Source organism: Theropithecus gelada, chromosome 8, assembly GCF_003255815.1.
Source record: "Theropithecus gelada isolate Dixy chromosome 8, Tgel_1.0, whole genome shotgun sequence".
Lineage (NCBI taxonomy): Eukaryota > Metazoa > Chordata > Mammalia > Primates > Cercopithecidae > Theropithecus > Theropithecus gelada.
The window spans coordinates 291,076-306,111 of NC_037676.1; the positions used below are offsets into that span (position 1 = coordinate 291,076).

At 45.8% G+C, this 15,036-nt stretch overlaps 1 protein-coding gene across 1 annotated transcript; it reads left to right on the top strand.

Moving 5' to 3' along the window:
• The first annotated feature begins 5,390 nt into the window (after positions 1–5,390).
• On the top strand, positions 5,391–6,857 carry LOC112630594 (beta-defensin 103). The gene is made up of 2 exons (XM_025395008.1): positions 5,391–5,665; positions 6,626–6,857. Exons 1-2 carry the CDS (start codon positions 5,608–5,610, stop codon positions 6,769–6,771), a joined length of 204 nt encoding a protein of 67 aa, XP_025250793.1. The 5' UTR covers positions 5,391–5,607; the 3' UTR covers positions 6,772–6,857.
• Positions 6,858–15,036: the final 8,179 nt, after the last annotated feature.

Genomic DNA, 15,036 nt, shown 5'->3' on the forward strand with positions numbered 1-15,036 from the left:
CTAGTTTAAGCCTGTTTGAAAAAGATGTCATATGTTAACCCTGGCTGTCTCTCTCCATAGCGTGTCTCCCTCAGTGCCTGCTGGTATCACCATTTTAATTCTAATGAATGGGACCGCCATCTACCCTGTCCCATGAGCAGTCTCCCTAGTCTGCCTCCTCTCTTAATTTCTTCTCTCATGCTCGACCATTGTATTAACTCTTGATTGCTTCTTCTAGATGGCTCTGGCACTCAGGTCTGCCTCTTTCTCCCACTGGCATCCGAAACACAGCAGCCCTGAGTTCAGTTCTTGGTCTTCTGGCCTTCAGTCTCGTAAGCTTCTGCTCCATATCATATCATATCTCTACCAAAGCACAATACCAGCATTCCCTAAAGGCAGGGGTTATTGGGGGCCATTGTAGTGGCTGCCTGCCACACTCAGTATCTCATGAATTTATTTATGTTTTGTTAAACCATAAGTGTGTTCAGATTGTTCTCATGTTGTAAATCATTTGTTGTCTTTGCATTAGCTGCTAGCGTTCTCTTCCTATTTCCTTAATCTTCTGGAATTATTTCTTCTTTGTAATATTCATCCTGAGCATCCTAGGGGATACTCTAGGATTTGAAAACAATTCTTATTATCCAAAGGGTGAAAGCAACATAGGACTTGAGTATGTACTTACTCATTAAGGTAAGGACATAAATGAAAAGACACCATCTATTAAAGATAATAAGAAATGTTCACAAATAGTATACGGCATTCATTATGGAACTTGGTAGAAGCTCCAAGTGTCATGTAAAATGTGCTCTGCAGAACTGCAGAGGAGGCAGGGATCACTTTCAACTGGGGTGATTGGGATCACTTTCAACTGGGGATCACTTTCAACAAGGAGCTGGTATTTGGGTTGGTCCCTGAAAATTATGCAAACCACTTTGTAGAAAGAATTGGCTGATGCCTGGCCAAGCATGGTGACTCATGCCTGTAAACCTAGCACATGAGGAGCCCGAGGAGCGCAGGTCAATTGATGTCAGGAGTTCGAGACCAGCCTGGCCAACATGGTGAAACCCTGTCTCTACTAAAAATACAAAAATTAGTTGGGCATGGTGGCACATACTTGTAGTCCCAGCTATTTGGGAAGCCAAGGTGGGAGAATTGCTTGAACCCGGGAGGTGGAGGTTGCAGTGAGCCAAGACTGCGTCACTTCACTCCAGCCTGGGAGATAGGGTGCGATTCTGTCTCAAAAAAAAAAAAAAAAAAGAAAGAAAGAAAAAAGAAAGAAAGAAAAGATGCCATGTGTGATGGTGTCTGGGCAATTAGGAAGAGGAGAGTCAGAAAGAATCTAGTTTCCAGCCTCTGTCACCAAGCAATCTCGGGAGTGAAGTTGATGTTTACAGAAAGAGAGAAGAGGTACAAGGTATTAATGTTCTTAAGATGGTAAAGATATTCAAGTGATGTAAAGATTGGTTGAGAACATTAGAGAAATGGTCCAAACTAGAGATGAAGATGGAAGGTAGCTGCATGCAGGCATAGATAACCACATCCCAAAGATCGTATGAAGCCAGCAGAGGCCAGCAAGTAAGCATCTGGAATACAGTTAGGAACATGGGAGCATCAACTGGCCTTCTAGGTCTGTTTCCCCATTTGTGAAATGCAAGTAAGTGTATCAACATTATTAAATTACTGCATGATTCAAATGAAATAAATGCAAGTAAATTGCTTAGCACAGTGTCTGGAACATAATATGTGCTCAATAAATCTGTTACGATGATGTGGTGATGATGATAAGGAGGAGGATCGTTGTCATCATCATCATTATGATTGCCATAAAAGTGTTAAATTCTTGAAGATGCTCCCTTTTGGGGACTTCAGGGACAGGAGAAGGAAGAAAAATTCCATGATGAATCAAAGGCAGTAATGGGAAGGACAGGAGGAGAAAATGGAAAGCAGATGTCTGTTACGTAGTGTTACTGTGTCAGCTTGTATCTTTTTCCATTAGACTGGGAAATAGTGAAAATTCAGAGCCTAGAGAGTAAATATTGTTTATCTTTCTATCCTGCACAGCACCAGGTCCAAAGACCCTAATGCAGAGCAGATGTCCATGAAGTTCTCTGGATGTTGAACTGAAATGGAAGGATAGGTTTCTGAAAGTGGCCTTACAAGACACATATTACAAAGTGGTCAGGTTGGGAGATTACAGACAAAAAAACTCCATTGAGCTGGGGATGTAAAAGGCTTGGCTGAACTTAGGAAAAGTAGTTTGGACAGATTTCTTGAGATGCGAGGATGCAGTGAGTTTAGGGACAATGGGGTGATGGAAAAGGGTACACACCTAAGTATAGACCACTACATATGAGTGTAGACCACCAGCAGGCAAGGGATGGCTCTGAGAGCAGACAGAGGAATGACTGGCCACGCTGGCTTCAGGTCACAATGCTGCCATTCACTACAGCATGTCACTCAACCTCTCTGAGCCTCAGTGTCCTCATCTATAAAACTGCAAAACTGTCTGCCTCTATATAACTTATATAATGGTGGTTGTGACAAGATTAATGGCTGCAAAGGAGAATGGCCGAGCCAACCTTCATCTTAGACTATGTCAAGATGAAGAAGAGTTGACAACCTGGATTCCCGTGCTGGGAGCCCATGTCAGAGGCTTGATATTGTTAGCCAAGGGTCACGTGGGTGACGCTTTGGTGATACATGGGTCACATGGTAATTTGCAATGTACAAGTCAATTTCACACCATTAACTCATAGGGCTTTCACTGTGACCTAAACAGGAAATGTACTGCTCTCTGTGCTTTGTTGCTGAGTTACAGATGTTCACAGAGCTTAGGTAATTCATTCAGGTAAACCCACACCATACATGGTAGGGCTGAGCCACAGCCCGATGATGCCTCACTTCAGACCTGGTGTTTGTCTTCCACAGAGCTCTGCCCTCAAGCCAAAAACTTGGAGCACTCACATCTCTGCTCCACATTTTCAGAACAGGATTTAAAAAGAATAATTAAAGGAAAGTCTGACATGAACAAAGGTGATAAATAACTAAAGTTTCTCTTCCTCGCGCAACCTAATCAAAATTGTAGAAATGTTGGCTGTGAGAGCTACAAGGAAACCAAGAACATGGAGTGCAAAAATTTGCAGGATCTGCAGTTCCAAGAGCTGTGACTCAGAGCCCAGGGGCAGGGAGTGACAAGACCCAGCTCTTGTTAGTGTTGTAAAGCTTCAGATGCATGAATTTATTCACCCAACTATTAGGACAGTACATGTGTAATTGTTATCATTTGGGAGGCTAAAAGTATTTATGACATAAAAAGGATTGTAATAAGCCAAAAAGAGGGCAATTCACAGTTGCCAGTGGTTCCCCGGAGTAAAGAAGTTAATTACACAGCCTCTCTCTTCTATTGCTTGAAATTTTACCATAAAAATGCATTACTTTTATAATTTTCTTAAAACACATAAGTCCCCCTCAAAACTGATTTTGTGAGTGAGGAGTGTGTCCAAACTTGAAAAGGCTGATTGTCACAGCCCAGTTTCCAATTCCCAGCTCCCAAATTAGTTGACAAGAAAAAGTGGCGCTTTTTCCTTCCCAAGGAACCTTTATGAAATAGTGGCGTTGTCATAAAAATGCCTCCCAGTCTGTGAAGGAACAGGTTAGACCAGGGGTTCACCTGTGGAGGTCTATTCTCCATGTGGAAAAGCAAGTCATCTCCAGCGTCTGACTGTCTGCACCCCAGGCTGAGAGCTGGTGCTAATCTTCTACAACACCCAACGCCATTGTTATCTCTGATATCGTAAGACTGTGAAGTCAGCACCCATCCCATCCACACTCACCTCCTTCCCCCATTTATAAATATCTCCAATTGCTTTGTCTCAAATCATGAACTTAAGAGGAAAGTTAGATTTTAAAAAGAAGTATCTACAAATCTAAAGTCTTACATCTGCTGATTGAGCTCCACTCTTAGCCTGAGTTATCTTTCTTCTACATTTCTGCAGCCCTGTGCTTGAACTCTTCCTATGACTCCCATTAGAATCCATCCTAAATTTATCATTTGACTGCTTGCCCATCTAGCTGGCCCTACATGGAGCTTCTGGAGAGAGAGAACCAAGACTGGTCCCTCTTTGTGTCTCACCCACTTCACCCTCACCTACCCTGAAAACATGATACTTGTCCCTTCCTATAGTGTGTGTTCAGAGTTTGCTTACGGAATCTGACAGGTGTGGTGCGCCCAAACTCTGAACACACACTGCCAGAACTAACACACCCTGGATCCTTAGTGGATCCGTTATAATTGCATTCACGTGAAGCAGCAGCTAGGAGACATCATGGTGACTTCAGCTCCCAATTGAATTGTCATTGACTTACTTAGCTACCAATTGATAGTCAACCAAATATAACCCATCTATTGGATTCCTGAACATTTAAGTCTAATTGCTGTTTTTTTCCCTTTTTTAGCATTTTCCCCTTGAAACATTGAATCTATACCCAGGGGAAATCTTCTGGCCCCTGGACAACCTCGAATGCTCCTGAGTCAAGAGTAACTTGAAGTCTTAAGTGTCTATTCTGAAGCCCCTCTTTTGTACAGGGATAGTCTTTGACTAGGAGGAGACGCCAGTCTATTAAATCTATCATCCCAGCATCCCCTTTCTCTGATGAAGTAAAATTAAACACCTTCTTTACTCATAAATTTGGTAGGTTTTAGACAATGATGAAGAATCAGACATGGGCTGCACACAGTGGCTCATACCAGTAATCCCAGCAAATTAGGAGGCTGAAGCAGGAGGACTGCTTGAGCCCCGGAGTTCACATCTGGGCTCAAAACCAGTCTGGGCAGCATAGTGAGAACCCACTTTATTTTCTACAGAAAATTTAAAATTTAGCCAGGTGTGGAGGCATGCATTTGTGGTCCCAGCTACTCAGGGGACTAAAGTGGGAGGACCTCTTGAGCCTGACAGCTCAAGCTGCTGTGAGCTGTAATCAGGCCACCGCACTCCAGCCTGTGCAACAGAGTGAGACTCTGTCTCCCCCCGCAATTAAAATGAAAGAATGACCCATGTTTCACTCAAATTATAGCACTCCATCATAGGCCAAGTGCCACGGGGACAGGGAATGTAGCCCATTTTCCTCCCTTACTTCACTACCAAAAAGCTTATCCTATTGCCAGATACTGAATATGTCCAGGGCTGGATTTATTTGGTCCCCAGGAGGGTGTTAGACTCTCCCAGCATTTTAGGAAGAGGAAGAAAAGCTCCAGAGTAACAAAGTACGGACAAGTCAGGCCCCAGCCAAATGCCCTGAGACTACTCCCCAAAGGGGGCGTTCTTGCCCTTGCCAGCCCTATCTGTACCCACAACCCAATCCAACCCACACTCAAACAAGCCCCTGGAGCCCAGAGAGCTCCAGGACAGCCACACATTCATAGGGAGCTCTGCCTCTCCATGGGATCCTAATGAACTGAGTGAGTGGGTGTGTTCCGCATGGTGAGAGGTATTGGTATGACGCATCAGGAAACATGTCATAGTCTCATCACTGTAACATGACAAGAATTGCAGCCATGGCTGGAACCTTTATAAAGTGACCAAGCACACCTTTCCATCCAGTCTCAGCGTGGGGTGAAGCCTGGCAGCTATGAGGATCCATTATCTTCTGTTTGCTTTGCTCTTCTTGTTTTTGGTGCCCGCTCCAGGTAAGATGGGCTGGGAAATCCAAGGATTGAACTAATTAAGAATACATAATTCAGAGTCAGTCTTTCTCCATCCTTCAGAGCGCCTTAGACCAAGCAGGTTTGTTGTATGGGAACTAGGCATCACCATTTTTTTTTTCAGACAAGAATCATTTAGCAGCCGGGCGCGGTGGCTCACACCTGTAATCCCAACACTTTGGGAGGCCAAGGCGGGTGGATCACGAGGTCAGGAGTTCAAGACCGGCCTGGCCAAGATGGTGAAACCCTGTCTCTACTAAAAATACAAAAATTAGCCGGGCATGGTGGCAGGCACCTGTAATCCCAGCTACTCGGGAGACAGACAGATAATTGCTTGAATCTGGGAGGTGGAGGTTGCAGTAAGCCGAGATCGCGCCACTGCACTCCAGCCTGGGTGACAGGGTGAGAGTCCATCTCAAAAAAAAAAAAAAAAAAAAAGAACCGTAAATCAGGTTTCCCAAACTTTCCTGATCCACTCGTAAGAAACTAAATAGCTCCCCAAAGCTCTTTCCCCATCTCTTCATGGGAAGATTGTTATACCTGCTGATGAGACATGAATCCAACATAAAATTTTAATACAGCAGGGAAGATTGATTTCCTCTGAACAGAACAGAAGCACAGGCTCCTGTTTCACTAAGTGCAGTGGTTGGAGGTGGAGTGTTTGGGCTGCCTCTGAGGACACCACAGCCTCAGCACCCCCACTGTTCCTGTGGCAGTCACAGGGTCACGCCACTTCCCTGGTGCCACTGTGGGTCCACAGCTGAGCTGCAGCCGAAGAAACATTGTCTATGGGTCGTTTAGTCACACCTTTATTTTTCTCCCAATTTTATAGAAAAAGGAAAAAGAAATAAAAGAATACAAGAAAAGCAACAGATGAGTTATTTATTTGCGGAATACCAAAAGCCGTCCTAAAACCTTTCCATGTGTGCTATTTTGTCATTGCAGGTCATGGAGGAATCATAAACTCACTGCAGAAATATTATTGCAGAGTCAGAGGTGGCCGGTGTGCTGTGCTCAGCTGCCTGCCAAAGGAGGAACAGATTGGCAAGTGCTCGACACGTGGCCGAAAATGCTGTCGAAGAAAGAAGTAAAAACCCAGAAACATGACGAGAATGTTGTAAAGTGTGGAAATGCCTTCTTAAAGTTTATAAAAGTAAAATCAAATTAAAATGTTTTTCAAAAAAAATTAGGAGCTTGATTTAAAAAAAAAAAAAAAAAAAAAAAGCTGGTCATTTTGGTAGTTGTTTCCAAACAGGCAACTCAGAAAATCTTAAGGACTCACCTTTCTTTCAAAGAAAGTAGAATCTCTGGAGAAATCTACAAGGGAGGCTGACCTTATTATCCAAGGGTTACCAGGTTCTATTCCTCCTTTGTGAACGTGACGCCCAGTGAAGTTGGACTCTTCACTCTCTTGAAATACGCCTTTTGCTTTCATGTCACCCAAGCCTTGAGCCTTTTCAGTCCCTCTACCCGAAATGGCATTTCTCCACTAAATCTATCTCTAAGGTTTCCATGCATCCCTCAGGGGCTATTCCAATTCCTTCCAAAAACTTTGTCTTCAGAGAAATAGGGAACCTGACTCTTCCTCAGATATTCACTTTGCTTTCTCTCACCCATGCCTCTGCTCTGGTTGGCCTCGTGTCTGCCTCACTCCTCCAACTTCATCTCTAAACTTTAACCTGTCCTTCAGGGACCATCTCACATTTTATCTCCATCTTAAAAACACAGGTGATTTTCCAAATGCTTACAGTCTTTCCTCTGTTTCACCACAGGGTTCTGACTTGAGTCCTCCATCTATAACCCTTGCTTGGTTTTTACATTATGTACAGTGACATACTGCCCATCTCCATATTAGATTTTGTGAGCCTTAAAGCAAGGAGTTTGTCTTAATTCTTCCTGGACTGCTTGTAAAGTGCCCTGAGCATGAAGGTTGTTCACAAGTATTTATTGAATTGAAGTACATTCAAATGATTTATTGATTGAAGTATCTTTAATCATTCAAATGATTTGGAGGTACTGCAGTTTAACTATCTAGTGCTCTCTCAAAGTTGATGCAGAAGGATTCCAGCAAATGGAGTGCGTGGTCCTGCATACCTGAGACCAGACCCCAGTCATGGCACTATATATGGAGAAAAGACAATACAACAAGGCTCTTAGGAAGAAAGGCTCAAGGACCCAAAAAGATGAGACTGCTCCTCACTTTCCATCCAAAATGGACTCACTGCTATGGGAATCTCCCTCTGATAGTAGACAAAAGGGAACCTGTCAACAGGTGACAGCTGCGTTCAGAGATTGGGTAATAAGCAGTGCAACAGACCAGTGAAGTGACGCTTTCAACTGCCCCCAGCTCACTACAGCAGCAGGGTCCAGACCACAGCACACAAAGGAAGACTCAAACGAAGACCAGCGATCCTGAGGCATTGAAGAGACTGAAATCAAACTTTCCGAAGCACAAGACACCACCACTTCCAGGGCAGAATAGCAGAAAGAGGGTACATAGAAGGAAGCAAGGCCCCCAAGTGTTGGCAGTAGGGGCAGGGACACATGGTAAATCTTCAGTCCTGGGCTGTTGTGTTTTCATGTGAGCGTGCTTGGGGTAAGATTTCACAAGGCCAGAGGCAAACGAAAACACCCAAAAGGGATTGGATAACAATTTCAGGAGCACTAAAGGCTGGAAAAGTTTTCATTCCCACCAGCAAAGTGGAGAGACTGCAGAGTTCTCAGACAACTAACACATTAGCAGTGGTGCTATTTGGCTCTAGATTAAATTGTTCTGCAACTACTCTAACAAATTTTTTCCAAAACCATTCTTAAAAGGACCAGACTGATCTATAAGAAGCTTAAATGTGTGACAGAATAAAGCCTAACATTCTTCAAAGGAAAACAACTAAATCCATCATTCAACAATTTGTGCTTTGGCCGGGCGCGGTGGCTCAAGCCTGTAATCCCAGCACTTTGGGAGGCCGAGATGGGTGGATCACGAGGTCAGGAGATCGAGACCATCCTGGCTAACACGGTGAAACCCCATCTCTACTAAGAAATACAAAAAATAGCCAGGCGAGGTGGCAGCACCTGTAGTCCCAGCTACTCGGGAGGCTGAGGCCGGAGAATGGCGTGAACCCGGGAGGCGGAGCTTGCAGTGAGCTGAGATCCGGCCACTGCACTCCAGCCTGGGCGACAGAGCAAGACTCCGTCTCAAAAAAAAAAAAAAAAAAAAACAATTTGTGCTTTATAATGCACTGAACCTAGTAAAACTTAGCAGCCATACAGGAAAATATGTCTGAAGCTGCCTCTTCAGACAGGCAGAGCCTCGGTCTGGGGCTGAGACCTGCTTAGAATCTGCATGGGGTGAGCGTGGAGAACACCAGCTCCCTTCTCCTAGGGTCTGGGCATTTGTTGTTGGTGTCAGTGGTCACAGCAGTATCTGGGCCCACTGAATTATTTTAGTCAAGAATTATAAATAACCCACTTGAAATTCTGTCTGTTTGCAAACAATGGTCTCTCTATCACTCTTGGACTTCTTAAGGCATTCCACCAGAGCCCACCTGGTAAGAGTAGCCTTGGCTCAAACAGACATATTCTTATTCCAAATATGTTTTGTGGAATCACAAACTGAAACTGCTATATTCCAAGTAAAATAAGGAGCTGGCACTCACACTGGACGCCTCCCCAGGGTCTTGTGGTCAGGGATTGATAGGCCATTTGCAGGACATATTGGATAACTGTTCAAGGGACAGTTGGAATCTGGACAAGGAAACAGAGGGGAGACAGGAGGAAGAATCACATTATGCCTCAATAAGATGTCAGCCTGGCCATACAGAGACACCAGATTTAGGCAGTGACCATGTCCTCTTGGAAAGGAAGAAAAAGACAAGCTCAAAAGGACACAGGCCCCAAGAGTGAGATATTAAGACGAGTAGCAGTTGGAGACAGCCTGGCGTGGGAGGCATGACCATCCCGGCACATACTCTGAGGAGCTAAGAGGGTGTTGCTGTTGCTGTTCCTCCTGGAAGGTCCTGATAATGAGTCTATCAGAGTGTGGTGCCCCTGGGCTCTTTGTTTGACTCATTATAGCTTTCTTAACAACCCATTCCAACCTTCAAAACAAATTTTTTTTTTTTTTGAGACAGGGTCTCAGTCTGTTGCCCGGGCTGGAGTGTCTCACTCTGTTGCCCAGGCTGGATTGCAGTGGTGCAATCTCATCTTGCTGCAGCCTCAACATTCCAGGCTCAAGCAATCCTCCCACCTCAGCCTCCCTGATAGCTTGGACCACAGGTGTGTGCCACCATGCTCAGCTAATTTTTTGTATGTTTTTGTATAGATGGGGTTTCACCATGTTGCCCAGTCTGGTCTCAAACTCCTGCAACACATTCCAACCTTAATTAAAGTTGTTTCAATAGAATTGATATAACCTCCAAACTTAAAAGGCAGACGTGTGATCCAGGTTGGTTGAATAAAACTCCTACACTTTTGGAAACAGCATGATGGTTTTTCCTTAGAAGGAATGATTTGTTGACTGCATAAACTTTAAGCTGGCACTGATTGTTTGCCCAGCACACTGGAGTTCTTTGAGCGTGGATCCAGTGAAAATGAGGCAGAGTGAAAAGACAGAGCAGCAGATGGAGAGATCAGGGGCATCATTTGACCTTTCATATACATCTGTGTCTGAAACCGAATTCTTCCTTGAAGTTCCTAGAATTTGAATCTTTATTTTATTTAATTGGCCGGGCACGGTGGCTCATGTCTATAATCCCAGCACTTTGTGAGGCCAAGGTGGGTGGGTCACAAGGTCAGGAGATCAAGACCATCCTGGCCAACATAGAGAAACACCGCCTCAACTAAAAATACAAAAATTAGCCGGGCATGGTGGCGGGTGCCTGGAATCCCAACTACTCGAGAGGCTGAGGCAAGAGAATTGCTTGAACCTGGGAGGCAGAGTTTGCAGTGAGCAGAGATCCCGCTACTGCACTCCAGCCTGGGTGACAGAGTGGGACTCCACCTCAAAAACAAAACAAAACAAAACAAAACAAAGCAAAAGATCCGAAAATCATGTTACCAAGTATTTATTTGGGATGAGGACAGCAAATTGAGGACAGCAAATTCTATACCTTCTACAAGGTATAGAAATAAAGATTCCTTTTAATGCTCAAAGCATATTACAAACTCTTTTTCTCTAGTCTGCAAGCTTAGTAGCAGCAGATTGGGGAGCGTTCACTATGGATGAAGCAGGTCCCACCAAGATGTTCTCCAAAAAGGCAGTAGAGTACACTGCAATGGCAGATCAAGCCCTTCCTTGAGCCTGGGGACCCAGAGAGAGCATCAGAAATTGCGTAAGGGGTCAGCAGTGGGTGGTAAAGGGAATCTTGGAGAAGTCACATGTTGGCTGATGAGTGATGTTGGCTGCAGCCGGTAGCAGAAACAATCTCAGTCAATAGGAATAAATACACAGAGCAGTGCTGGTCACACAGGACTCAAGACTCATTCTCCTTGGCTTCACTTTTTTGCCCTCCTGCCCCATCACACACACACTTGAACACACTCTTAGGCTCCTCTCCAGGTTCTAAAACCTCCTACATAGACACGGTGAAATATTTTCTATATACTTAAGCTTATTTGTCTGGATCCAGAAGGAACTAGGTAGCATCTCCTTATATCTTAAACCTAGTGAATTTCAGTCATATCTTGGAATCATGTTTTTGGAGAAAGAAAAATCTCTAGATTTATTTGGTTCTCTATCCCATTTAGACATGAGAACAACCAGGACCAGAGATGTTAAGTAAAGCCACCTAAGTGACATGTACCACTGAGACCCAATTCCAGAGCCTGTCTCCCGTCCTTCCCTCTAGTCTGTAGCTCTGCATGCTGGTGTCTTTCACCTGGAACCTGAAGAGAGGAGCTGTCATCTCCTGAAAAGTAAATGACCACATCTTGGTCGTTTGCTGGAGGCTGCTCCTGGGCTGGCATCTCATCAGTTCTTGCCTGGAGCGGCTCTGTCCAGGCCTGGAGGTCCACCAGGAGAATGGCAGAGAGGAGGGTGAGGGGAACGGCAGAGAGGAGCCTCGCTGGGGGTGGTCGCGGTTCCAGAGCAGTGGGGTCGCTGCCCCTCTGAGGAACAGTGAGTTCCTGATCTGTAGCAGGCCCAGCAATTCCACCGTTGGAGGAAGCGGGCACTGGACTCATCCCAGCAGAGGAAGAAATTCGGGCCGTTTGGGGAACTGGGCCCTAGATGATGGTTTTAGGTTCTAGGGCATCGGTAGGTGCCTGAAGGGCTCAGTGGATGTGGATGTAGAGGCAAAATGAGGAGGGGTGTGTGTGCACGTGGGGAAGGTCTGGTGGTTTGGGAAACGTCCAGTGTCCTGCAGAAGTCAAACCTGGACCAGCCTCCTGCACAAAGAACACACTCCAATCCATGGGCATTTCCTCAGTAACACATGAGAGAGCTGTTATGGGGAGAGCTGGTTAGATTTGCATGTGGTGTTGTTACACACAGGTCTCCCAAGTCCATAGTTTTTGCATAGCTTGTAGGGCATCCTCATGGTGTGACCTAGGCCCTATGGTTTCCTTGTACTAGAGGGTGTAGCTAATGGGGTCACCTGAAGACAAATGGTGTTCCCAGCAAAATACCACTCTATGAAGTCACCTGCAGCATACTCAACAAGGCATGAGCTAAGAGAGTAGCAAAGCGGGGGTCCAGGTACTGGATGTAAACCAGCACCATGTCCTGGGGTGGGGCGAGGTCCCTACCCTGTAGCAGTAAGGAGAGGCTGGTTTAGTGGTGACCTCACCATCAAGGTGGGATTCCTTGGAGTCCCCTGGTTCTGGTGAGGCTGTGGTTTTTCTTGACAGCCCCTTGGGTTGGGGCACTGTGGTCTGAGGTTGTGGCCATCCATGACTCCCTACCCAATAGATTTTTCTAGGAATTTCTACAAGTGTAGACTTCCAGTGTAGACATGGTTGAAACTGTTCTCTCACACACATGCATTTGAATTTCCAGAGAATATTGAAGTGAGTCTGCACTAAGTTGGAGCTGACTCTCCATAAGAGTGTTGACACCATCAGGCTGGAGTAAATATTCTGGGGAAGCTGTGGGTGGGGGTGTAGGTGTAGGTGTGAGAGGAGAGAGGCCTCTAGGAGCAGCAAGGATATTTGCACACAACTGAGGCTGTCTGGTGGCCCCAGCAGACACAGAGTGTGTGGACCTTGGGCAGGGCCCTAGAATATGGTTTTGACCTGGTAGGGAAGGGCAGTCATGGAACATAGCGTGTGTGTTATCATGGGGCAGGGCGGAGGCTGCGTGGGGGTGAACTCTGAGGACCCTCCACCTCCCAGCTTCTCAGAGAGCATTGCCCTGTCCCTCCCCTCAGCCCTTTGTCCACCATCCTGAAGGGAAGGTCCTGGTGCTGCCTGTGCCAAACAGCGACCCCCAGGCCTGCAGATCCAGCTGGGACAGGCAGGAACTCCGAGTCCCTGCCCTTTGTCCCCTTTACCCAGTCACCTCTCACAAGTTTTCTATGTGTCTGCTGTTGGCATCTGCAGCAATTTTCCAAAAACCTGTGAGGGAATAACTCTCTTGTGCTGTTTAAAATGTGTCCCTAAATCATTGACTCTCCTCACACAGAAAAGGAGGTGACTTGTCTCCTGTTCAATCGAGACTGGGTGACATCTTGACCAACTGAATGCACCTGACTTAGTGCCATGCTGTTTTTCTGGGATCGGGCCTGATGAACTGGAATCTTTCACTTCCTCTCTATTGGATGGTGCTATAACCTGAATGTTCTTGTCCCTCTGAAAATCATATGCTAAAATCTTGAATCATTAGTTGATAGTGTAAGAGGTGGAGCTTTTGGGAGGTAAGAAGTCCAGGAGGGCACACGCTTTATAAGTAGCACTAATGCCCTTACAGAAGATGCCCCCGAGAGCTCCTTCTCTGGTGAGAGGGTTCACTAGGTGAGAATACAGTGAGAAGATGCCCTCTATGAATCAGAAAGGCAGTTCTCATGACACCAAATCTCCTGGCACGTTGATTTGGACGTATCAGTCCATGGGAAACACATTTCTGTTTTTATAAGCAGCTTGGTTTACGGCATTATTTTGCTAGCAGCCCACACAGACTATGAACGCTGGTGACTTTGGAGCCCAGGCATCATGCTTGGAGGAAACCTGAGCATTGCACAGGGAGAGGAACTGAGCCCACCTACAAGGACTGGCTAGAGAATGCAAAACAACCTGCCTCCTGGGGAAAAAAAAACCTCTGATTTGCAGTGTTTTTAAATTTCTGTTCTTAAAATTCTCCCAGCTATGGATGATTTAACAATTATTTCACAAAAACTCCTCTCCCATGAGCCAGCATGATCCGACCCCAGCACGTCACACAGTCCCTTCCCTCAGTCTTGCCGGAGCTGTCAGTTGAGCCAGCACCGCCTGCCCCCGTGCAGGAGTGTCTCAGCCCTGAGGTCTTCAGATCCCAGCAGAACCTCTTCTCTGATGCCCCTGGAGGGAGCCAGGCCCCAACTGCAAAGGCGTGAGTGAGGACCTGATGATGCTGTTTCCATCCTCTAAATTTTGTGGTGGCTTTTTACAAAGCAGCAGGTGAACAGGGAGAGAAGTTTTCCTTGTCATGGAGACAAGTTGGACTTGAGCACTTTTTGCATGTCAACTTTAGTTCTTCTCTAAAATATTGATGGATCTTCTCACTTTATTTTCAAAATGTGACACAGAGCCCATCACGGTGGGTTAATGGGATTGTGGACTTTTTCCAGTGACCAACCGATCCCCTGTCAAATGTTCTTAGTTTAAATTCTTCCTTGGGGAGCAGGGGGCAGTATGGGACCCAGGTGTGGTGCCAACCTCCACCCTCAGTGACAGATTCAGAGTTGGCCATGGGACTTGGGCGTTGGCTGGAACAATGGGAAGGAAGTAGGGATTTTCTCCAGGAGATCAGCTACGAAGGTCACAGAGAGATGACCATGATTCACATGGCTGTCACCTGCGGAGAGAGCCCAAAGTAAGACCAAGAGAAATAAATGGGAAGACAACAATGTGACTCATGTTTTGAGTCCTTAAATCAAGCATTTCCTGAAGCCAGAATTCCCCCTCCATTCCAAGATATAAGAGTCAAAATGTTAACTCAGCTTGTCATGGTTTGACGTTTGAATTCAAGACCCCACTAAGATGTCTGAAAAACATCAAAAATACCAAACTCAGGGAACCTGAGAGGCAAAGACGGTACAGTGCGCAAGGACAGGAGATGAGAGCAGATGACAGGTATCCCGGGGGCAGCTTGGGCATCTGGCTCCCTGACGATTCCCATGCACAGCCCCGGGGGAGAAGAGCCTTGTTGATGTTGATCAACAGGG